General features: G+C 45.6%; 1 protein-coding gene across 1 annotated transcript in view; it reads right to left on the bottom strand.

The window, feature by feature from the left end:
* Positions 1 to 26,172, bottom strand: part of llgl1 (LLGL scribble cell polarity complex component 1) — a 92,994-nt gene that overhangs the window by 2,563 nt on the left and 64,259 nt on the right. The window contains exons 13-22 of the mRNA XM_059979672.1: positions 25,750 to 25,854; positions 24,693 to 24,985; positions 23,773 to 23,926; positions 22,522 to 22,675; positions 19,964 to 20,080; positions 13,027 to 13,193; positions 11,476 to 11,740; positions 10,661 to 10,787; positions 4,799 to 4,893; positions 1,449 to 1,572 (exon numbers count right to left, since the gene is read on the bottom strand). Coding sequence (XP_059835655.1) covers positions 1,449 to 1,572; positions 4,799 to 4,893; positions 10,661 to 10,787; positions 11,476 to 11,740; positions 13,027 to 13,193; positions 19,964 to 20,080; positions 22,522 to 22,675; positions 23,773 to 23,926; positions 24,693 to 24,985; positions 25,750 to 25,854 — 1,601 coding nt within the window. The remainder of the gene's footprint in view (positions 1 to 1,448; positions 1,573 to 4,798; positions 4,894 to 10,660; positions 10,788 to 11,475; positions 11,741 to 13,026; positions 13,194 to 19,963; positions 20,081 to 22,521; positions 22,676 to 23,772; positions 23,927 to 24,692; positions 24,986 to 25,749; positions 25,855 to 26,172) is intronic.

The following is a 26,172-nucleotide window of genomic DNA, read 5'->3' as shown; positions in this document are numbered from 1 at the left end:
AGACTCAATGTCTGCAAACACATGCTTTGCTGTGCAAGTACTTGGGGACAGATTTCTTGGCTCTTTTCCCATCTGATTATAGAAAAGCAAGTTTGCAGTTTCCCCATATTCTAACATATATTATAGTCAGCACCTGGGGGTAGAAAGGGGAGGTCAAAAGTAAATTGTGGGTACAAAGGCCATTAATGGTACTCTGCTCAGTGATAGTGCCAGGTATCAACTCTTCCCTGGTCAACAGATTCAAGCTTCCATTTGATCTGTCATAAATGTTGCTGATTGTTCTAAACCTAATCCTGGCCTTCAACATTAACACTCCCCGATTTCTCATTTGGACAGCTCGTGCTGTTGTGTCACAGAGGATGAACAAAGCAGTTTTAAGTTACAGGACACTGATTTAATTGCAAATTAGCCTGGCAATGAGGCCCCTGGTTGCTATGCCAATAATGAAAGTGTGCCTAAAGCAAAAGAAAATGCTGTGAGGAACACATCTAATCCACATGCTTCAATGTAGCATTCCTCTAACATACAGTCCAATAATCTGCATTCTGGCGATGGAGAGGTTGGACAAAAGGGAAGATGAAACTGAAGTAATGTAGGCATGAACATTACATCAGCATAACTGATAAAAGAATCATTGACAATAACCCATCACAGAGAGATAAAGAGCAAGTGAGAAAGTACGCATTGGCCATTCACTATCTCTGTCTCTTTGGGCACCTCATGGGCAAAGGCAGGAGAACAGTAGGTGGTATCTGGAATTTGGGTATATGAAGTGAAACAGAAGAAATGATACTATGTCAAAAGAGAACTGCAACAATGTGAAAGATTCATTATCAGTTTTGCCCTTGCACCACATCTCTCGTATATCCACAAGTCAACACATGAAAGGGTGTCATTCTCAGACCTGTGAAATCTGCTCCATGGAATGAAATGGAAAACCACAGGAACGATGCAATCAAATAATTTACAAAAATTAATATCTGGCCTTCCATTTGCTAGCATGATGCAAGACCCAACCAAAACCACAGATCAGATAATAATTGTTGATCTTCTGGCTCTGTTGAAGGAGTATTGTTTTGACTACACCACAATCATCAGACCATTTCACAGTGCAATGGAGAACACTGCGATCTTTCAAACACATTGATAATGTTACACAATGAGATCACAAAGGCCTTCTATGGAAGATCTTTAAAATGTAGGATTACAAACTGATAAAGCAGTTTTGAAGCAAACTGCAGCTTTATCTTCTTCCCCCTTTAGAGGTACAAAGCAGACAGATCTCCACAGAACGGTGATTGCAGCTGAGTCATTACAGAAGCGATGAAAATGAAATTATTCAAATAGCCCAATCTGTGAATTCCCACTTTCAAGCAATAGAAGTGGTGAAATGTAGACCTGAACCCTATACACCACCCCTCCCACATCACATGGCAAAATATACTCACGGCAAATAGTCCTTCACATCCTCCACCGTCATGTCACCACTCGCATCCAGGGTGATGTCAGTGCTACTGATGGGGGAGTCAAGTGGTGTCTGAGACAATGCCAGTGGGAAGTTCTCCATCACCCCTGTTCACAAGATAAGCAAACAACTTTATACTGGAATTATTGATGCCTAATTGTTCAAAAATAGATAGTTTATACTTCTTCATTTCTTGCTCTTCAAAATTAACAACTTAATCCATCACAATAACTTGGGGCTTACAAAAAAAAAAGAAAAAAGCCACTGTAGGAACATGCTTTCCAACTGACTCAAAAATGTGATCAAATAGGCTTGGCCTTTTCCTACATCTAGAATTAGTACAAAGCCTAATCTTAACTTGTAATTTCTTCTCCCTGTGCAACTCGATATAAACCACTGGTGATGTATGCCACAGTAGTATAGCGGTCAGCACAACACTATTCACCATAGGGTGTCCGAGTTCAGAGTTCAACTCTGGCATCATCTGCAAGGAGCCTGCACGACCTTCCCATGGTTCCCCCCTCCCCCCCCCCCCAATCACAAACTGGGTAGGTTAACTGGTCATTACAAGTTGTCCCATGTTTAGGTTAGGGTTAGAAAAATAGCCAATAGAAATATTGTAATGAGAGAACGCGGAGATGGCAGAGGAACTGAATGTGTATTTTGCATCAGTCTTCACAGTGGAAGACATCTGCAGTATACCGGACATTCACAAGTATCAGGGAAAATTACGACCGAGAAGGTGCGCAGGAAGCTTAATGGTCTGATGGTGGATAAATCTCCTGGACCCGATGGAATGCACCCTTGGGTTCTGAAGGAAGTAGCTGGAGAGATTGCGGAGGCATTAACAATGATCTTTCAAGAATCGATAGATTATCCATTGTAAAAGGAATAAGTCTATTTTGAATTAAAGATCTCTTTGCTAATAAGGATTTCTTTATCTCATCGTCAACATTTATCTTATTCCATAAGTCAATCAAATGTTTTAATATAGGAGATAAAAACTACTTGAAAAACTACTTGTAACTACTTGAAATAAAATTAAAAAAGTTTTAAAAAAATCTATTGTTTTATCGGAGAAGGTACAAGGAAGTTAAGACTTCAATAAATAATTACCCCAGTTAAAAAAAAAATTTAAAAATCGATAGATTCTGGTATTGTAATGGATGACTGGAAAATTGCAAATGTTACTTCACTATTTGAGAAGGGTGGGAGGTAGCAGAAGAACTATAGACCTGTTAGCCTGACATCAATGGTTGGGAAGTTGTTGGAATCGATTGTTACGGATGAGATTAGAGTACCTGGAGACACCTGAAAGGAAAATCCTGCCTGACTAACCTACTCCAATGTTTGAGGAAATTACAAGTAGGGTAGAAAAAGGAGATATAGTAGATGCGGTGTACTTGGATTTTCAGAAGGCCTCTGACAAGGTGCCGCAAGAGGCTGCTCAGCAAGGTAAGAGCACATGGAATTACAGAGAAGTTATGGGACTGCTGCTTTTTACAATATATGTCAATGATTTGGACTATGGATTTGATGGATTTGTGGCTAAATTTGAGGGGAGAATCTCACTAACATTTCAGATGTTAAAAAGCCTTAACAGTTATTTCCCATGGTAGGGGAGTCTAGGACAAGAGGACACGACTTCAGGATTGAAGGATGTCCATTTAGAACGAAGGTGCAGAGTCAGAGGGTGGTAAATCTGGAATTTGTTGCCACAAGAGGCTGTGGAGACCAAGTCACTGGGTGTATTTAAGGCAGAGACAGATAGGTTCTTGATTAGCCAGGGCATCAAAGGGTATGGGGAGAAGGCAGGGAGAATTGGATCAGCCCATGACTGAATGGTGGAAGAAACTCGATGGGCTGAATGGCCTACTTCTGCTCCTATACCTTATGGTTAAATCAGAGTTGTCGGAGGTTGCTGGGCAGTGCAGCTCAAAAGGGCCAGAAGGGCCTACTCCACACTAAATTTTTAGTGTCCTTTCCTCCTCACTGCATTAACTATTGTATATTCTAAGTGCCCAAGGAATTCCTACTTCTAAGCAATGCAAAAATATGAAGCTGCAGTCTATTAGATCAGCCACATTCAAGCAACTCCCATGGAATTAAGGCAAGTGATAAATTAGTCCCAAAATGGACGGTGGCAGGAAACAAAACTAATTGCAATTTTTTTTGCAGCTGGAAGGTTATGATTCAATATTCAGTTCCTTAGGATGAACGAGGACATTTGCACATAAATGCACAAATGGACCCTGTGGTTTAAGTCAGGAGGAAAGCTCGACGGCACTGGAAGGTATTGGCAGATTTTTCAGTTGGGCAGAAGTGGCAAACTGAATACAATTCAGACAGACGTTGCATTTGCAGAAATATGACGCAGCGTATGAATAAAGGATAAAAAAACACATGTGAAAGGACAGATGGGCCTTGGAATGTGCACCAATACAGTGGTTGGAAAGGCCATGTTGAAACAAAGAATTTGAGAGACAGCACTGCAAACAACGTTGGTTAGTATTACATAGTTCTTGACACAGTGGGAGAGATGAGTACGCACTGGGGAGACTGCAAAGCACATTTACAAGCATGATGCCATGACCCAAAAGCTGTGGAAAGACTTGAGCTGTTTTTTCCAGAACAGATGGAGAGAAGACTTAACTGAAGTGCATATAATTAAAGAACCTAGGCAGTACACTTGAGAGATCCATTTTCCTCAGCAGGTGTAAAAGACAGAGTATAGATTTAAAGTAAGTGTTCAAAGGATTAGAGGGATGCTGAAAAAAATACTTGTACCTAGAGAGTGGGTGGGGCCTAAAATCCACTCCTTGTTGAAATTGTGGGGCTCTTCACATTTGATGTGTACTTGAAGTCATGAGGTGTCAGGCTGGGTTTACCAACACAAAGGGCTGAATGGTCTCCCATGTTGTAAATCTATGATTTTTCAATTCCTGATCCTGCTCTCCAGTTACATTACATTCTGACAGTGAAGATCCTCTTCAAGTCTCTATAGGCATTTCTTGTAAATCAGACACCAAGTCCTGATTAGCTTTGGGTCCCTGCTTCTTTCTGGTTAAAGAGAATTTAAGCTGTGAAGCCACAGTTCATACGGTGAGGAAGAGCCCTGTACTTGTGTCCCTTCACTGGTTTTCTATTCTAAAAGGCTTCTGGGTGAATGCTTACAAATTCATCTAACACAATTTTTGCTTTTTAAAATTAACTCTAGTTTCTTCCTCAGTTTTGCTTTCAAAGTTCTTCCATTCATTCCCGAGCTTTGTGAATAACTTCTAACAAGACGTTTGAGAGAGCATCACCCAAAGACACGAGGCTGGCAAGACATACCGTCAGTAGCGCCCAGCGAGTTGTTTTCTTCCTTGTTCTGAACCCTGTGCATTCCATTGGAATGATTCACCTTGGGCGATCCCTGCAAGTTATTGCTGAATATTTAGGAAGGAAAATCTCAATTACTGCAGGAAACTACAATGGAAGCCAAGACCAAGATAAAAAGATCTGCAATAATGCAGCGAACATGCTGCTGTGCACAAACGGAACTTGTCTACTGACACCACCTGGCTCAGTATATATTCATTCCCTGCAACATACTGGCAACAAGCAAGATGCAAAGCTACAACTTGCCCAGACTACATCAAGAGTGCCACTTTGTCTCAAGAACCTTGAAAATCAAATTCTATTGCTCTGTCTTTGAGAGCCTGCCATTCTGGGATTTCAGTTACCCCAATCAAAGGAGAAGATGCAGCATTTTAAGGCGACAATGATCATACAGAAATGAGAACTGAAAGTACAATATATTGCTTCTACTGCACTGGCCTTCTAATAGTGTGATAGAAGCAATGTATTGTAGTTTCAGTTCTCACTGACACTGTATTGAAATGACGATCCTGGATTTAGTGTCAAGAGTATCAAACAGAAACAGGCCCTTTGGTCCACTACCTAGTCCATGCTGAACTGTTATTCTGCCTAGCCCCACTGACCCACCCCTGGACCATAGACTTACATATAATTGTCCAAACTTCTCTTAAACACTGCCAACAATCCTGCTATTAACCCTGTACTCTGCCTTGAAATTCAACCTTCCAAAGAGAATTACTTCACACTTTTCCCAGATTGAACTCCATCTGCCACTTCTCAGCCCAGCTCTGCATCCCATCTCTGTCCTGTTGTATCCTACGGCAACCTTCTGCACTATCCACAACACCACCAACCTTTACTTCAAATGGAAATTAATAACACTCCTCATCCAAGTACAGCAGGGGCCCCAGATCCCTAGGGAATACAACATAAAAATTGCAGATTGCAAAATAGCACATTATAGGCCCTTTGGCTCACAATGTTGTGTTAACCATGTAATCTACTCTAGAAGCTATTTCTATTCTCTACTCTAGAATGCCTAGAGTTCCCTAGCGCATAGCCCTCCATTTTTCCAAGCTCCATGTACCTATCTAAGAGGCTCTTAAAAGACCCTATTGTATCTGCCTCCACCACCGCCAACAGGGCAGGGCATTCCACACACCCACCCCCATGTGGAAACCCCCTCAGTACTCATTTCCAAGCATGTTAAAACTACACCCTCTCACGTTAGCCATTTCAGCCCTAGGGAAAAGCCTCTGGCTATCCACACGATCAATGCCTCTTATCTTATACACCTCTATCAGGTCACCTCTCATCCTCTGTTGCTCCAAGGAGAAAAGGCCAAGTATACTCAACCTATTCTCATAAGGTACTCCCTCCAATCCAGGTAACATCCTTGTAAATCTCCTCTGCACTCTATAGTATCCACATCCTTCCTGTATTGAGGTGACCATAACTGAACACAGCACTCCAAGTGGTGTCTGACCAGGGTCTTATATAGCTGTAACATTACATCACAGCTCTTGAACTCATTCCCACAGTTGATAAAGGCCAACACACCTTACACCTTCTTAACAACACTATCAACCTGCGCAACAACATTGAGTATCCTATGGATATGGACCCCAAGAACTCTCAGATCCTCCACACTGCCAACAGTCTACTTATATCATATTCGGTCTTCAAATTTGATCTACCAAAATGAACTTCTTCACACTTATCTGGGATGAAGTCCATCTGCCACTTCTCAGGATGTAGAACTGGGCTACTGATGTCCTGTTGTAAACTCTGACAACCCTTCAGACTATCCACAACACCCCCAACCTTTGTCAACAGCAAACTTACAAACCCACCCTTCTACTTCTTCAACCAGGTAATTTATAAAAATACTAAAGAGGAGGGTCCCAGAACAGATCCCTGCAGAACATCACTGGTCACCGATCTCCATGCAGAATATGAACCATCCACAACAACCACCCTTTGCCATCAGTGGGCAAGCCAATTCTGGATCCACAAAGCAAGGTCTCCTTGGATCCCATGCCTCCTCACTTTCTGAAGGAGCCTTGCACATGGGACCTTATCAAATGCTTGCTGAAATCCATATACATCCACTTCTCTACCTTCAATCAGGTTCGTAAGGCATGACTTCCCCTTAACGAAGCTGTGCTGACTATCCCTAATCAGATTATGTCTCTCCAAATGCTCATAAATCCTACCTCTCAAGATCTTTAACAACTTGCCCACTACTGAAGTCAGACTCACTGGTCTACAATTTCCTGGGTTTCCTCTACTCCCTTTCTTGAACAAAAGAACAACATTTGCAACCTTCCAATCTTCCTGTACTTCTCTTGTCCCTACTGATGATGCAAAGATTATCGCAAGAGGCTCATCAATCTCCTCCCTCTCTTCCCACAGCAGCCTGGGGTACATCTCATCCAGTTCTGGTGACTTACCTAACTTAATGCTTTTCAAAAGCTCCAGCACATCCTCTTTCTTAATATCTATATATTCAAGTGTTTCAGTCTGCTGTAAGTCATCCCCACAATTACCAAGGTCTTTTTCCCTGGTGAATACTGAAGCAAAGTATCATTAAGTACCTCTGCTACCTCCCACTCCATGCACACGATTCCACTATCACACTTGATTAGTCCTATTCTCACACGGCTCATCCTCTTGCTCTTCATACTTTTTTTTAATTAAACTTTTTTTTATTGAGTTTTACTCTTCACATACTTGTAGAATGCCTTGGGGCTTTTCCTTCATCCTGCTCACCAAGTCCTTCTCATGGCCCCTTCTGGCTCTCCTAATTCTATTTCTAGGACCTTTAACAGTACCTAGTTTCTTGAACCTTTCATAAGCTTTTCTTCTTAACTAGATTTTCTACATACTTTGTACACTATAGTTCTTTAACCCTACCACCCTTTCCCTGCCTCAATGGAACATACCTATGCAGATGCCATGCAAATGCTCCCTGTTCCTTTTGAAAAAGGAAGACATCTCTTTTGTCCTGGAATGAAAAGCCTCATCCTGAGAGCAGATGTGGTTAAGACAAAGGAATTATGAGAAGGGGATAGCACACATGCTGAGCTTGTTGACTTCATTAACTTTGCCTCCAACTTTCACCCTGCCCTCAAATTTACCTGGTCCTTTTCTGACACCTCCCTCCTCTTTCTTGATCTTTCTGTCTCCATCTCTGGAGACGGCTTATCTACTGATATCTACTATAAGCCTAGACTCTCACAGCTACCTGTTCCCACCCTATCTCTTGCAAAAATGCCATCCCCTTCTCACAATTCCTCCATCTCCGCCACATCTGCTCTCAGGATGAGGCTTTTCATTCCAGGACAAAGGAGATGTCTTCCTTTTTTAAACAAAGGGGCTTCCCTTCTTCCACCATCAACTCTGCTCTCAAACGCATCTCTCCCATTTTCTGCACATCTGCCCTCACCCCACCCAGGATAGGGTTCCCCTTGTCCTCACCTACCACCCCACCAGCCTCCCCTCCAACAGGATCCCACTACCCCAAGCACATCTTTCCCTCCCCCCCTTTCTGCTTTCCGCAGGGATCGCTCCCTACGCGACTCCCTTGTCCATTCATCCCCCACATCCCTTCCCACTGATCTCCCTCTTGGCACTTATCCTTTTAAGTGGAACAAGTGCTACACCTACCCTTACACTTCCTCCCTCACCACCATTCTGGCAGACAGTCCTTCCAGGTGGTGACACTTCACCTGTGAGTCAGCTGGTGTGGTATACTGTGTCCGGTACTCCCAGTGTGGCCTTTTACATATTCGTGAGACCCGACGCAGACTGGGAGACGGTTTCGCTGAACACCTACACTCTGTCCGCCAGAGAAAGCAGGATCTCCCAGTGGCCACACATTTTAATTCCACGTCCCATTCCCATTCTGATATTTCTATCCATGGCCTCCTCTACTGTCAAGATGAAGCCACACTCAGGTTGGAGGAACAACACCTTATATACCGGCTGGGTAGCCTCTAACCTGATGGCATGAACATTGACTTCTCTAACTTCCGTTAATGCCCCTCCCCTTCTTACCCCATCCCTGATATATTTAGTTTTTTTCCCTCTCTCTGCCCATCACTGCCTGTTCTCCATCTCTCTCTGGTGCTCCTCTCCCCCTTTCTTTCTCCGTAGGCCTCCCATCCTATGATCCTTCCCCTTCTCTAGCTCCATATCCCTTTTGCCAATCACCTGTCTGGCTCTCAGCTTCACCCCACCCCCTCCGGTCTTCTATCATTTCGCATTTGCCCCTCCCCCTCCTACTTTCAAATCTCTTACTATCTTTCCTTTCAGTTAGTCCTGAAGGGTCTCGGCCCAAAACGTCGACACCGCTTCTCCCTATAGATGCTGCCTGGCCTGCTGCGTTCCACCAGCATTTTGTGTGTGTTGTTTGAATTTCCAGCATTTGCAGATTTCCTCATGTTTGACTCAGAGTGATTGCCTCCTTCTACCCACAGACTCAGTAGACAATAGCTCCACAACATCCTCTTTCTTAAACTGATTAGCAAAGCCACCCCACCTCTTACCTCCTTCCTTGTCTGTTCTGAAACATCCAAACCCCAGAACATTCCTGCCCGTGTACAGCCAAGTCTCTGTAATGCTCACATTGTAGTTCCATGTACTTGAGTTCATCACCTGTTCCTGATGCTTCTCACCTGAACCCATCCAACTGACTGCACTTATGCCCTATCCACTGCCCATCTTTCCTCACTTCCTACACATTGCATCTACCTTTACACTAACCGCTCTATCATCTGATCTATCACGCTTGCTGCCATCTCCCCACCAGCTCCAGCAAACCTGCCCACAAGAACACTGGTTCTTTGAGTTCAGGTGTAACCCATCTCTATTGTATAGGTCACAACTTCCCCCAGAAGAGATCCAAGGACCCACAAATCTGAAACCCCACACTCTACACCAATACACCTTCAGCCACACAGTCATCTGCCACATCAGCCCATTCCTGCCCTCAGGGGTGGGTGCCAATAGGCAGCATTTCACAGATCATTGTTCTTGTTGTGTTGGCTTATCCACTTATCCCAGTGGATAAGGTATCGGTCTAGTGATCCGAAGGTCACTGGTTCGAGCCTTAGCTGAGGTAGCATGTGTCCTTGAGCAAGGCACTTAACACATTGCTCTGCGATGACACCGGTTTAGTGCCCTTCCCTTGGACAACATCGGTGGCGTGGAGAGGGGAAGGCTTGTAGCTTGGGCAACTGCCTGTCTCCCATACAACCCTGCGCCCTGGAAACCTTCCAAGGTGCAAATCCATGGTCTCATGAGACTAACGGATGCCTATAAAGTTCTTGAGGACCTGCTTTTTATGTTTCCTTCCCAGCTCCCTATATTCACTCTTCAGGACCTCACCCCTTTTTGTAGCAATGATGTTGGTACCAATATGTACCACATCTGGCTGCTCACCCTCCCCCTTAATGCTGTGGTCTCTATTTCAGATGTCCCCCAACCCTGTCACCTGGGAGGCAACATATCATCCCGGAGCCTCTTTCATATTCACACAATTTCCTATCTGTTCCCTTAACTATTGAATCTTCTATCACCACCACTCTCCTCTTCTCCCCTTTCCTTCTGAGCCACAGAGCCAGGCCACGTGCCAGAGATGAGATCACTGCAGTTTCTCCAGTAGTCAACCCTCATCCCCCACTCCCACCCCCCAAACAGTATCAAAGTGGCATACTTGGTATTGAGGGAAATGGCTACATGCCAAGCTCTCCCCTCTGTCTGACTCCACCTCAAAAATACTTCCATACACTTTACTGTAAAATTGCCATATTGTGATTTTTAAAAACTTGCCATAAGCTAGAGACAGGGCTCAGGGGTTCTCTTGAACTTTCCCACGCCACCACACAACGCGGTTCAGTTATGTTTCTGGTAGACAGAGAGAATCGCTCAAATTCAGATGGAGATATCAAATAAAAGCCTAAAAAAGAAAGAAAACAATTTATATCACATCGTAGTAATGTCCTGGAATATCAATAGTCCTAAAGTTCCAACTCAAAGGCTTGTAACCCAAAGTTCCTGACAGAAGCATTGCATTATTTTGCTCCAAGATGGGATAAATGTTTCAAGGGTCACCCAGCCTCCATACCTCTTCACAACAAACTTGCATTTAACATCTTAAATGAGAATACAGTTCTCAAACAGACCAATCAATTGCACATTATATCATCCTGAACTGATAAAACATATTGCAAACAAATTAGTTTCAAACCAACTGCAGCATCTTGAAATTAAAATGCAACAGAATTAAAGATAACAGAGTGGAGTGGGCCTAATGAGTAGGCTCCTTCAAAAGAGCTAGACAAAACAGAATGTGCTTTAAGATTATAGGGTATACAATCTCTATTAAAAGGGGGATGGGGGCCAATTTTGTATTAAATGCATGTCAATGCTCTACATTTGAATAGCAGAGTGACAGTGACTGGGTACACTAGACGGAACAGCTCAACATTGACTCTCCTGAACATCAGCACCAGACAGTGGCCAAGCACGCTGACCAGCAGAGGGAAGATTTTTAAAAAAGTGAGAAAACAGCCCAGGACAACACCAGCAAGTACTGTACCACAAATTGCTTTGAACATATAAATATCACTTTGCGTCCAATTTACCCTGGCCTGTCCTGGTGAAGACACATGAAGCTATGCCACTGATGTCTTCTTTCCTTATGCAGTCGTAGCGGATCTGAGGCCGGAGTCCTGGGATTGTGAAGATGTGAATGTCTCCCAGGTTTGTTAAACACACCAGGCAGTTCTCAGAATATTCATCCGACACAACACTGGGGAAATTCATCAAGCCCAACTTCCTTACTCTGGAGCCTTCATGAGCAGTCAGCTTGAACTTCGTCTTTGCACTCACCCTGGGCAGTGTAAACACCTACACACAATCAATAATTTAGTGAGATTATGGTGCAAAGGTTCATACAACTCCCACTCAATGACTAAGAGTGAAGGTGGAGCACTGCTCTGAAATATTACCTTTCACAAGTAAGCTTATTTGTGTGCCAGATGCAACAAAATTTCACGTGGCTGTTAATAACAAAAATCAAGATTCCATTTTTAGTCAATCCCACACAGAAGTACTCCTACTCTCCTCTAGCCAGAAAAGGAACTCTCGCTGTTTTACGCAAGCATGCCCTGCCCAAGATCAACAAATAAAAGTAAAAACTCAGGATGGTTCAGAACTGGATATTTAGTAAAATTGCTAATTTCTTGCCTTCTGATATTGGAGTGTAACCAAACTAAGATAAACAGCTATCACATGGTCAAGTCAAGGACTAGAAATTAATCCTAGTTCCTACTGACACAGTCTCAGATTGAAAGCTGGATGCACTCAGTACTAGTTTTCACTCACAAGTGGTGACATTATGCATCTCCAAAAAGATGGATGAGTGCAAATAAACTTCACAGGTTAAAGCCAACAGCAACAGAACCCATGAACACAAGTGCACCAGTGAGGTGAAGCAAATCTGGAGGGTGTGGTGGGTAAGGAACATGGAGATATCTGAACAGAATGGACCGAAATTTTCATAAGTTAAGGCTTTGCCAAATGAGGAGACTCTGTAGATCAGATAGGTAAACAGGATTAGGTAGGAATTTGAACAGAACAAATGCATTTTAGATTATACAATGTCTCTCAAGGATAGAAGATAAAAGGTGTTAGGAAAGCATTTGAATAACTGAGAATGAGGGAAAACACTGGAAATATTGTGTAATAGCTACAAGATTTTTTCCATGATATAAACCCAAGCCCAGTAGTTCCCACTGGAACACAATTTACCTCACTGATATATACTGATCTCTCAGTTTCTTGTTCCAAAACACAGATATTCTACTAGCTAATCAATCGGAAAATCATTCATTTTCATTTCCAAAATTTTAAAACTACAATTCACAACCCTGCATCAATACTTCTTTCAGATTTGGAGGAGGTTAATCCTGGTGACTATCACTTTCCTGTGGGGCCACCCATTTTTACTGATTTCTTTATTTGGAGATACAGGGTGAAACAGGCCCTACTAGCCCATACAAGCTCCTTAAAGACAGTGGTGGGAACTGAACCTTGTTTGCTAGTTCTGTAATAGTGTAATGATAATTGCTCCACTACTATGCCACTATACAGTGAATTCTGCATTCAGTTTCTCAGGTACTCCAACTAGTTACCTTGAACTGTTCCTCTGAGATGATCAGCACAGAATGGCTGCCCTGCATCTCTGGGGCTTTGGCCAGATCGCGAGATACTTCAAGTGGTTCAGGGAGTGGGTTTCCTCGCCCATCCAAGACTGCGATTGACACCACTGGGGCTCGGTGCATCAGCTGAATTTCTTTACCTACAATTAACAGTGAACATGAAAAAAAAATTACATTTCAATGACACAAAGAAACAACATAATCCAGGTGGTACAAGATGGAATCTACAGAGCTGGTATTTAGTCCTCACACAAGCCTCCACCAATCTCACTCCTTTCTATGTTGCCTTAGCCATTCTCTACGACACTGTGGCGACCCATTTCCTGGCACATCCGAACTGGCTCACAATTAGATAGCCTACGGGGGTTTGCGAGCACAGAGCTTTGGAGCCTCTGCGCCACGGAGGGCAGGTTGAGGGAGGCTTAAAAGTGAGGCTGAGGATTTCGAATAAAGTTTTTCCTTCGACTGCAGTTACCGACTCCGTGTCGTAATTTTAGCGCTGTGTGTAGCACACCGCTACAATTGGTGACCCCGACGGTCCAAACGATTTTTGGACCAGAAATGACCGACGCCGCCTCTGTTCATGCGGTTTCGTTGAAACTGCCAGGTTTCTGGACACAGCGACCGAACCTATGGTTCCAGCAAGCCGAAGCCCAATTCCACGTTCGCCGGATCACCTCAGAAGACACCCGCTACTACTACGTGGTGAGCTCCCTCGACCAGGACACAGCGGCCCAGGTCGTGGAGTTCGTACAGTCGCCCCCGGCAGACGGCAAGTACATGGAATTCAAAGCCCTGCTCCTCAGGACTTTCGGACTCTCACGGCGCGAGCGGGCTGCCCGTTTACTGCACCTGGATGGCTTGGGCGACAGACCTCCATCGGCTTTAATGAATGAGATGTTGTCTCTCGCCGACGGACACACACCCTGCCTCATGTTTGAGCAGGCATTCCTGGAGCAGCTGCCCGAGGACATACGCCTGCTGCTGTCCGACGCGGATTTCAGTGACCCCCGGAAGGTGGCAGCCCAGGCGGACTTGCTGTGGAACGCCAAAAAGGTGAGCGGGGCGTCCATCGCACAGATCTCCCAGCCACGCTCCCGGCAGCAAACCAGTCCAGGCCCAGCCGCAGAGCCCGCCAACCCCCGGCCCAATGAACACTGGTGCTTCTACCACCAGCGGTGGGGCGCAGAAGCCCGCCGTTGTCGCCCGCCCTGCAAGTTCCCGGGAAACGCCAGGGCCAGCCGCCGCTGATAGCTACGGCGGCTGGCCATCGGGATAGCCTCCTGTATGTGTGGGATAGAAGGTCGGGACGCCGGTTTTTGGTCGATACTGGGGCTGAGATCAGCGTTTTACCTCCGACGAGTTACGACACCCGCAGCAGGGCACCGGGTCCCCCCCGAGGGCCGTGAATGGCAGCACAGTAAGGACCTATGGCACCCGTCAGGTGCAGCTACAGTTCGGCTCCAGCCAGTTCACGTGGGACTTCACACTGGCCGCCGTAGCCCAACTGCTTCTGGGTGCGAATTTTTTGCGAGCTCACAGCCTACTGGTCGACCTGCCCAGGAAGAGACTGGTACACGCCGAGACCTTTCAGACGTTCTCCCTGGGTGCAGCCCAGTTGCCAGCCCCTCACCTCGGCTCCATCACGCTGTCCGACAACGACTTCACCAGGGTCCTGGTGGATTTCCCATCGGTTCTGGCACCGCAGTTCACAGCGGCCATGCCCAGGCACGGCGTACAGCACCACATCCCGACCCAGGGACCACCCCTCCACGCCCACGCTCGGTGGCTTCCCCCGGACAAGCTCCGACTGGCAAAGGAGGAGTTCCAGAGGATGGAGGAATTGGGGATCATCCGGCGGTCCGACAGCCCATGGGCCTCCCCCCTGCACATGGTGCCCAAAGCGACGGGAGGCTGGAGACCGTGCGGCGACTACCGCAGGCTGAACGAGGCTACCACACCGGATCGCTACCCTGTGCTGCACATTCAGGACTTTGCAGCAAACCTGCACTGCGCACGGATCTTCTCCAAGGTAGACCTCGTCCGAGGGTACCATCAAATCCCGATGCATCCTGACGACGTCCCCAAAACGGCTCTCATCACCCCGTTTGGCCTTTTCGAGTTCCTCCGCATGCCATTCGGCCTGAAGAATGCCGCACAGACGTTCCAGCCGCTAATGGACGTGGTGGCACGGGACCTGGACTTCGAGTTCATCTATTTGGATGACATCCTCATAGCCAGCAGCAGTCGTCAGGAGCATCTGTCCCACCTCCGTCAACTCTGCGCCCGACTGAGTGAGTACAGTCTTACAATCAACCCCGCCAAATGCCAGTTCGGACTCGATACCATTGACTTCCTGGGCCACAGGATTACTAAAGACGGGGCAACCCCTCTGCCCGCTAAGGTCCGCCACTTTCCCTGACCCACCACGATCAAAGGCCTTCAGGAATTCGTAGGTATGGTCAATTTCTACCGCCGCTTCCTCCCTTCAGCTGCCCGGATCATGCGCCCCCTGTTCGCCCTGATGTCGGGTCCGAGCAAGGACATTACCTGGGACGAGGAGTCCGCCGCCGCTTTCGTTCAAACGAAGGAAGCTTTGGCGAACGCCACAATGCTAGTACATCCCAGAATGGACGCCCCTACCGCCCTCACAGTGGACGCATCTAACACGGCAGTCGGTGGGGTGCTGGAGCAACTCATCACAGGTTGCTGGCAACCCCTGGCGTTTTTCAGCAAACACCTGCGGCCACCCAAGCTCAAGTACAGTGCTTTCGACCGGGAACTGTTGGCGCTCTACCTGGCAATCCAGCATTTCAGGTACTTCCTAGAAGGTCAGCCCTTCACCGCGTTCACGGACCACGAACAGCTTACCTTTGCGTTTACGAAAGCGTCCGACCCCTGGTCGTCCCGCCAGCAACGCCACCTATCCTACATCTCTGAATACACGACGGATGTCCGGCACGTCTCGGGTAAGGACAATGTTGTGACGGATGCGCTCTCTCGCCCTACCGTTCATGCCCTTTCCCAAGGGGTAGACTTTGAGTTACTGGCAGAGGCGCAGCAGGCGGATGAGGAGATTCCGAGTTACAGAACCGCAGTCTCCGGTTTGCAGCTCCAGAACCTCCCCGTGGACCCAGGTGAGAGGACCTTACTCTGTGACGTCGCCACCGGCCAGCCCCGTCCTGTCGTCCCGACAGCCTGGCGGCGCCGTGTTTTCAACTCCATTCATAACTTGGCGCATCCCTCCATCCGGACAACTGTCCGGATGGTTTCCAGCAGGTTCGTTTGGCACGGGCTCCGCAAACAGGTCAGTGAATGGGCCAAAACGTGCATGCACTGCCAGACGGCCAAGGTGCAGCGGCACACCAAAGCCCCACCGCAGCAGTTCCATCCCGCCCACCGGCGTTTCGACCACATTCATGTGGATATCATGGGCCCCCTGCCAGTGTCGTGCGGAGCGCAGCACCTCCTGACTATCGTGGACCGGTTCACAAGATGGCCAGAGGCAGTCCCGCTCACCGACACCACCTCCGAATCTTGCGCCCGAGCCCTAATCGCCACCTGGATATCTTGCTTTGGTGTACCGGCCCACATTACCTCCGACAGAGGCGCCCAGTTCACCTCCAGCCTGTGGTCAGCTATGGCCAGCCTTTTGGGGACTCAGCTGCACCACACCACTGCCTACCACCCACAGTCGAATGGGCTAGTGGAGCGTTTCCACCGTCACCTGAAGTCGGCCCTCATGGCCCGCCTGCGAGGAGCCAACTGGGCGGACGAGCTTCCCTGGGTCCTACTCGGCATCCGCACAGCGCCCAAAGACGACCTGCACGCCTCGTCGGCCGAGTTGGTATACGGCGCGCCCCTGGTCGTCCCCGGGGAGTTCCTACCAGCCCCACGGGGGCAAGAGGAAGATCCCGCAGCAGTCCTGGGCAGACTATGCGAGAAGCTCGGTAACCTGGCCCCCATACCCACTTCACAGCACGGGCGGCACCCGACCTGCGTACCCAAAGACCTACAGAACTGTAAGTTTGTGTTTGTACGAAGGGGCGGGCATCGGCCACCGCTGCAGCGGCCATACGAGGGGCCGTTTATGGTGCTCCGGAACAACGGGTCCACGTTCGTGCTGGACGTTGGGGGGAAAGAGGAGGTTTTCACGGTGGACCGCCTCAAACCGGCCCATGTGGACCTGGCGCAACCGGCCGAGTTTCCAGCACCTCAGCGCAGAGGCCGACCTCCCAAGCAGTTTCTGGCCCAGACTGTGAACATTGGGGGGTGTATCGCCGGTTCTGGGGGGGGTTATGTGGCAACCCATTTCCTGGCACATCCAAACCGGCTCACAATTAGATAGCCTACGGGGGTTTGCGAGCACAGAGCTTTGGAGCCTCTGCGCCACGGGGGGCAGGTTGAGGGAGGCTTAAAAGTGAGGCTGAGGATTTCGAATAAAGTTTTTCCTTCGACTGTAGTTACCGACTCTGTGTCGTAATTTTAGCGCTGCGTGTAGCACACCGCTACAACACTTGGTATTAACTGCTCCCTATGACAAAAATTTTCATATCCTCACTGCTCTGTACGTAACCACTCAAGTTTGAGTTAAACTGTTAGTGTCAAGTGCACTTGCTGCACATTGAGGGGAACAATTTCCTTACAACTAACCTATTAAAATTTCTTTTAAAAAGAAATGCAGGTAAAATAACAAGTGGGCAGGGTGCAAATCAACTTCCCACACGTTCATGGCATTACTCAAAGAAAATTAATGTTTGAATTTGAAATGGCTGAAGAAATGAAAATTCCCTAGGTGCATTGCTCAGATGGAGTACTGGCCCCTTTACTCATATGATTTACAGGTTCCTTTGCACAAATTATAGTTTTTAAATCACTATTATTCTTCTCCATTCCCTCACCTACTCTAAATATTACCCAAGAAATGAATACAACCACATGCTACCTATCCTTGTCAGCATCTTTCAGCTCCTTGATCCCAAATCAGCCTCCGTGGCCATCAAAATTGCAATTGGCAAGGGGAGAACTCGTCATGTCTCTACTCACTGCATTGCCTTTCTGTCGTAATGCTTGAATCAGACAAAACCCCACTTACAGCTCATGCCCCCCAACATTTGACAATTCTCACAGGATATCACCATTATTTGGGGGGGGGGGGGGTGGAAGAAAGAGAATGGGCCACAATTTACTAACCAAGTCCTCACATTGTAATTAACCAATGAGACTTAAAATGTACTAGGGAAGAAATGAAAATTATCACCACACACGTGAAAGACAAATTATTCGATTAGCTTGACCGAGCTTTTTGAAAATGTAAAGGTATTGTTATTCACAGATGTCAAGAAGATACAAAGGAAATTTACTGGAAATTATCTGAAAATTAAGGTAGTTTAATTAACACGGACATACAAAAGGCTTTAGATAAAGTACCACAAACTTCAGCAAAGTTACTCATAGTTAAGGTTGGGTAGCATGGATACCAAACTACACAATGAAACCCAATGTTGAGAAATACAAATGTTATAATTTGGTAGGAAAGTTTGAGTACAGGAAAAGAGAACTATGGGTGCATGTTTACAAGACTTTGATGGTGCCAGGACAAGATGAGGAAGTTCCTGATAAAGGACACACACAGCCACAGAGGGTGGCATGGTAGCGTAGTGGTTAGCACATTGCCTTACAGTACCAGTGAGCTGGGTTCAATTCCCACTGCCGTCTGTAAGGAGTTTGTATGTTCTCCCCGTGACTCTGCGGATTTCCTCTGTGGCTCTGGTTTCCTCCCACAGTCCAAAGATGTACAGTTGGTAGGTTAATTGGTCATTATGAATTGCTGAACGATTAGGCTAGGGTTAAATTAAGGGTTACTGGGCAGTGAAGAATGAAGAGCTGGAAGGGCCTGTCGCATGCTGTATCTCAATAAAATAAAACAGTGCACAGGCAAAGAGTTTACAATAAACCTTTAACCCTCTGACAAGGGACAACTGGATTATCACAGCCCGTTCTGGATGTTACACATTTCAATAAATGTCAAGCCATGGAATAGATGTAGAGAAGAGTTAATAGAATAGAACCAGATGAGGAACTTCAGTTATATGGATGTATTAGTACGAGTAGTAAGTTTTAGAACTTAATATCAAAATTAATATTCAACCACTTCAAGTGAGACAGAATGAACGGCTGTGAAAATACCAGAAATAGATACCAGAGCAGGAGTTGTGTACTTGAATAATATCTTAACTTGGGTGGCCAATGTCATAATTCGGGATATTCCTTTTGGGCCACTTGTGAGGCACGTGACCAGATCTCTCTTGGCCTTTCCTCGGGTAATTGAGGATGACCAGGCTTTCCTTGAAAAGTAAAAAGGTCAGAACTTCATTTAGGTCAGTTAACGGGTTGCATTAGTGATGTTTGCAGTCAGCCAAGAGAGACTGCCGAGAGATGGGAATGCTATTAGTTTTGGGGTTTGAAATATGTTCCATTTGGGGCTGTGGGACTTCAAACTGGGTGTTTTAGCTTTGTCAGTGTGAGTACTTCATTGACTTACAGCCAGTGTTCTGTAAGTAGCATGCATTCCCTATAGGGAGTTGAGTGTTATGAGAACGACAACATTCTCTTCATTAAAGGAAAGAAATTTAAACACTTCAATAAAAACCATGAATAATTTCTATTGGTTTATTTTCAGAAAAGGAAATAAAAGAGCAACAGGAAAACCTGCTTTCGGCGACCGAGCCAAGGTTGGAAAAAGAATAAATAGTGACATGGGGAAACCATTTATTTCTTAGAAAAAGACAAGTTCTGAAATGGAAGACGTTTCAGTAGTAAATGTCAGTGAGCTGGTAGTACCACAGCAACAGGACTCAAACTGAATGACCAACAGAGCATGAACAGTGCAGTGCAGTGTGAATCTTACCCAGTACAGCCTCCGTGGACCTCTCTGTCCATTTCTCCCTTGATGGAACCTCCAGTGCATATGCGTAAACAGACCCAGCATTTGTTCCTGCCCACAGTGTAGGGCCATGGTGTGTGGCTGCAAAGTGAAGAGTTACACTGACATAAGAGCAGTCTCCGCAATGCCTAGGCAGTAAAGCTACTGTGGAATAAAGTGGCACTCATCACATACGTGAGCAGAGCATCACCAACATCAGACTATCCGGCTCTCATCAAAGATTACATGCAACCACACATAATCAATGCCAAACAACAAAAAACAGAGCTAACTACATTTGGCTTGAAATTATTCAATGTGACCTTTCAGTAATAACCATTTGGTATTTTTTTAAAAAAGCATCAAAACTCAAAAAATGGATTTCCAACCACCATTATTTTCCCAATGATTTTTAAAAATTTCATTACGGGATGTAGGCATTGCCAGCTAAGCCAGCATTTATTGTTCATCCCCAGTGCTCTTGAGAAGGTGGTGATGAGCTGCAGTCTGAGGTGTTGGTACACCCAGTGTTGTCAGCAAGGGAATTGCATGATTTTGACCCAGTGACAATGAAGAAATGGCGATATGCTTCTAACTCAGGATGGTGAGTGACTGAGGGGGATTTCCAAGTGGTGGTGTGCCCAGGTATCTGCTGTTCTCCTCCTTCTAGATGGTAGTGGTTATGGGTCTGGTTCCTAAGGTGCCGCCTTAGGAACTTTGGTGTGCTGTTGCAGTGCATGTTGTAGATAGTACACACTGCTGCAACTGTTTGTCAATGGGGGAGGGACTGGATTCTTGTGGAAGGGGTACCAATCAAGAGGGCTGCCTTGCAGTGGATAGTGTCAAGCTTCTTGAGTGTTGATGGAGCTGCACTCATCCAGGTGAGTGGCAAGTATTCCTTTACACTCCTGACCTGAGCCTTGTAGATGGTGGACAGGCTTTGGGGTGTCAGGAGGTGAGTTACACACCACAGGATTCCTAGCTTTTGACCTGCTCTGGTAGCCACGGTGCTTATATGGCTAAGCCAGTTCAGTTTCCTGTCAATGGTTATCCCCTGGATGCTGACAGTAGGGGATTCGGTGATGGCGATGCCACTGAATGTCAAGGGATGATGGTTAGAGCTTCTCTTGTTGGAGATGGTCATTGCCTGGCACTTGCGTGTTTCCAGTGTTACTTGTCACTTGTCAGCCCAAGTCTGGATGTAGTCCAGGTCCTGCTGCATTTGGGTATGAACTGCTTCACTATCAGGAGTCACGAATGATGTAGAACATTGATGAAGCAGCTGAAGATGGTTGGTCTGAAGACACTAGCCTGGTCAATTCCTGCAGTGATGTCCTGAGGATGAGATGATTAACGTCCAACCACCACAACCATCTTCCTTTGTGTCAGGTATGATTCCAACCAGTGGAGGATTTTTCTCCCCAATTCCCATCAATTCCATTTTAGCTAGGGCTCTTTGATGCCATACTCAAATGCTACCTTGATGTCAAGGGCCATCACTCTCACCTCACCCCTGGTATTTAGCTCTTTGGTCCATGTTTGGACCAAGGAGGTGATGAGGTCAGGAGCTGAGTGGCCTTAATGGAACCCAAACTGGTCATCCGTAAGCAGGTTATTGCTGAGTAGGTGCTGCACGATAGCACTGCTGATGACCCCTTCCATTACTTTGCTGATGATTGAGAGTAGGTTGGTAGGGTGGTAATTGGTTAGGTTGGACTTGTCCCGTTTCTTGTGTACAGAATACACCTGGGCAATTTTCCACATTGCCAGGTAGATGCTGGAGTTGTAGCTAAACTGGAATAGTTTGGCTAGTGTTCTGGAGCACAAGTCTTCAGGACTATTGCCGGGCTTTTGTCTTTGACCATAGCCTTCGCAGTATCCAGTGCTTTCAGTCATTTCTTGATATCTTGGGGGGGTGATGGCAAAGATCTCCTCACTACTAAGCCTAGATCCCCAGGATAATAGCGGAAAACAAGGATCCCAGTCTAGCTCTTCACTAACAATGACTTTCAGCCAGTTGGAAATGGGAGCTGTAGGTTGGTAGTAGTTTCAGTTCTCTGGGATAGGACAATTTGGGAGGGTCAGTGCACAGCGAGCACAGTGACTCAGGTTCAGTGCTGTGTGCAGTTTGCATATTCGCCTTGTGATCGTAAAGCTTTGTTCAGCATACTCTGGTTTCCTTCTGCATCACAAACCCATGCAGGTTGGTAGGTCGGTGAACTGCTCAACACTGGCCCATCATCACCTCCCAGATTCTATCACTCATCTACAAACTAAGGGGCAAAGGGTTTGCTTCTGTGAAGATTAGGAAAGTGTCAGTTCAGTACTGGGATGATGACATCCCCACTGAAGACAGCCCAGGATAAGTTAACTTCTGAATGGTAATGGAAAACCACTGGAAACCTAAACAAAAACTGAAAGAACTCAGCATCTATGGAAAGACTAACCCATATTTCAGTGACCCTTCCTCAGGATGAGAACGAACTTGGTTCTTACCTGTTCCCACTTTACACCAAACCCATCACCACAGCCAAGTCACTCACCATCCCGCAAAAATGTGTCAGCAAAATAAAGGCAGCGGACAACACCCGAAAGAGAGTCATCTGCAGAACGTGGCTCGATCCGCCTCTGTACTGGAGTCACCTCCACGTCACAAGGACCATCCTGCTCAGCAAGTTTGGCATTTGCTTCTTGGATCTGTTACAACCACGGTTTTGGAAAGAAACAGATATCAAACTTAATTACCTCAGATTCAGTGCATTTTTCCAATTTAGAACAGGTTAGCACCTGTCTGATGAAACATGGCCCCAAGGACCTATTCATCACTGTACCACATCCAAAAGTTTAAAATCATATTCAGAAGGTGATTACAATGTTACAAGCAGCTTAAAAGGGAAGACTTATGCTTTATGTCACATTGCCCAAATCACACAAATTACTTTAGAAAGCCATTACTTCTCTATCACAGAATGCACGTCATAAAGCACTCAGTGAATGAATATTCAAGTCAGATATTACATGTCTTTATGTAACTCAGAAACATATCCGAGTTGGTCAATGGAGGAAGCATTGCTGCTTTCCAGAGTCAACAACATGCAATGCTTAAAACACAGAAAATACCTTCCGATATTCTTGCAGCATTGACAAACATGAATCCAGCCCACATAAGGGAGGACTGGGCTCATGGAAGTACATTTAAGGATGTTTTGTAAGAGATGGTAAACAGAGATAGAAGTTCAGAAATTAAAGACCAAGATCAGCTCTGGAAGCTGAAGACACATTTGCCAGTGGTGGAGTAAATAAAACTGAATGGCCAGTGCTAGAATCATACGAGGACAATCACAAAGAAGTTGCAAAGCAGGAGACAATTTCAGATAGATAGTGACAAAAATGGGAGTCTTGAAAGCAAGGATAAAAATTTCAGACCAATAAGGTGCTGTTTAACCAGCACCAAGCATGGAAGAGGAAACACATAGGAGGGGAGTGAAAGGGTGAATTAGGATGAAAGATCATCCCAAGCTTACAGGGGATAAAATACAGTCACTCAAGGTGTACTTACGGTTTAGAAGTAAACAATGACAAAGATGCAAACTTCATCAGGAGAATTAAAGCCCATGACATTTAAGCATTACAGGGATTGTGGCCTAAACTTCAATTCAATTATGATTTCTAGGTTGAATAGTCTGGTTTGGTTTAAGGAACTTAGCAGCAAGGAAGGTTTAGGTGGTTCAGAGAAGTGACAGTTCTCTGCCAATATACACCAGAAGTAAAATCTGAATACTTAAGCTGCCTACCTTGCTGGTGGGGCTGCTTGATGATGGTCGCTTCTTTCCAGAGACCCTGCTTTTCCGTATCCTTCTGAATGACTGACGCAATGACTTCTTCAGTGATTTCACCCGGGATAGTGGACCCTCCATTGCTAAAGAATCGTTTGGATGCAGTGTGCACCTAGGAGGTCAAATAAACATTAGGAAAGTGTTCCATTTCATTCTCTACCAGTACCAGTTAAAGATTTAACAAAACCTGGGTGAAAGATGGCAACCCTGAAAAGCAAGTTTTGCAAGCACAAAAACAGATCCTTTGCCCATCTAGTCCATGGCAAACTGTTAAACTATCAGGCAGAAAGGCGACAAAGTGTTGGAATTAACTTTCATGGTGTTGATCACACAAAATAACCAGTGGTGTAAATGAAAGTTATGTGTGCCAGCAAGTTGATTGCCCCTGCAATCAATGGAACATGCATTCCGTGGTTCTTAGACAATGGAAATGTCACCCAATGAGTGCTTCAGTGGCTTAAAAGTCAATGGTCAATTTATCCTACAAGTCCATCATGCACAATCAATGCAACTGTGCTGGGACACCAGGGAGCCTCAGATGATACTGGAGGACCAGTGGTTCCCCCTACATAGGGTCACCAGGGACTGCAAGTCCACAAAGAAAATCAGGGAGGCTAGTGATAAATGTTTTTATACATCTTATCTCTAGAAAGAACTGTTTTTATATAAATGAATCTCATTGGAATTATGACGTAGCAAATAGATTACCAAATTCTAATATATATTTTTAAGAAAGAATAACTTGCTGGGGGGGGGGGGGTTGGTGACAAGCAATGATGATGGCCAATGAGAATCACCAAACATCTGCCCATTTTCCCCCAATTAAAACTACTTGGAACAGGACTGAAGCAATTACATTTGCATAAATCAACACATACCTAGCCAGCACTGGCTGTTGCCTGTGGTAATCAAAAATGCCAAAACCATGACTGGTACCAAAAGCCACAAGCTGCCACTCGGTGTGCAAAGCCACTGCTGTCACAGCTGCTGGAGGAATACACTGAACCAGGAAGCTTGGCTGGAAGCCACCGACAAAGCTGATTAAACCATCCTTTGGGCTTAACCTGTCATGGCCCTTCCAGGTGAAGCCTTCACGATCCTGGAGGAGGTCAACTGTAGAGACACTGATTTTTCGTTCTGACTTCTCATCATTAAATTCCATTACGATAACCTGTGGATTAAAAATGCATTTTATGTAAAAGAAAATTAATGTTAACTGCGCAGAGCTGAAGAGTACAGCAGCACAGAAACAGGTCCTTTGTCCATATAGTCTGTGGCAAACTTATTCTGCTTCGCCCCATCGATCTACACCTGAACCATAACCTTCCGCATCCCTCCCAAGGGGTGAAAACGCAGCTTGGGTGGCAGCATTGGCTCCCTCATTTTATGTTCATGCAAGCTTTAAACAGAGTAAAGCACAGTACCCATGAGCTATTCTTAATGTTTTATCACTAACTGCACAAGGACACATATTCAATGGCTCTCCCCCACCCACTCCCCAGTTTCAAGGGAACACAAAAGTCTTTACTCATTTAGACAATTACGTAACACTGGAATATTTCAACTCATCGTTCTGGCATGGATTTCAACTCTAGAATAAGTGAAAAGTTCAGAAGGTGTTCCTTCCTTTAACTTATTTCTTCCTGGTATAAAACCAGCCATGGGTTTTAAAGGCGGCAGTACTCTCTCCAAATATTGTAGCCATTGGAGAAGCAAGATGAAGATCTGCAATACTTTGCATCTTTCTGCAGGGAGATTTTGGCTTTAAAATGCGACAGGTTGCTTTAGACCAAATAAAAGCAAGTGTCACACCCAGCCAACCCCAAGTATAATTTCCTCCCCATTACCCAACTGTCCCCTCTTCTCCACTCCTATCCTCAAGCAAGTCAATGTTTTTCAACTTTCTAAACAGAAACTAATGAGAAATATTAGTACCTGTCCTGCTGTACCAGCAACCACCAATCGACTGCTGTATTTACATAATGAAATCTTCTGAATTCCCAACCTTGGATCATCACTATAAGGATCAAAACAGCCAACCTACAAGACAGATAGAACAAATTCAAAAATACTGAAGGGCAAGGAGAAAAAAAGCATTAAATTGTTAAAATGAGTTTGCACTCAGCACTTACACTGGTGTGACTATCAATGCAATTTTCTCATTTGACTGAACTAGAAAACTTCATCAGTTTGCTTCCAACTTACATCCTTTTCTGCCGGTCACGTGATTCACCTTCAAATTTTGACTTCTCTATCCCTATTTCTGGGAAGGGGTTAACAAATGATTCCTACCATAAACTGACTCATAACTAGATGGTGCCCCTTGTACCGCTCTACTGAATTCTCAGTTTCTCTGTT

This window comes from Hypanus sabinus, chromosome 9 (assembly GCF_030144855.1).
Source record: "Hypanus sabinus isolate sHypSab1 chromosome 9, sHypSab1.hap1, whole genome shotgun sequence".
Lineage (NCBI taxonomy): Eukaryota > Metazoa > Chordata > Chondrichthyes > Myliobatiformes > Dasyatidae > Hypanus > Hypanus sabinus.
Note: the sequence above shows the minus strand (reverse complement) of the source record. Positions and strands in the feature narration are given on the sequence as shown.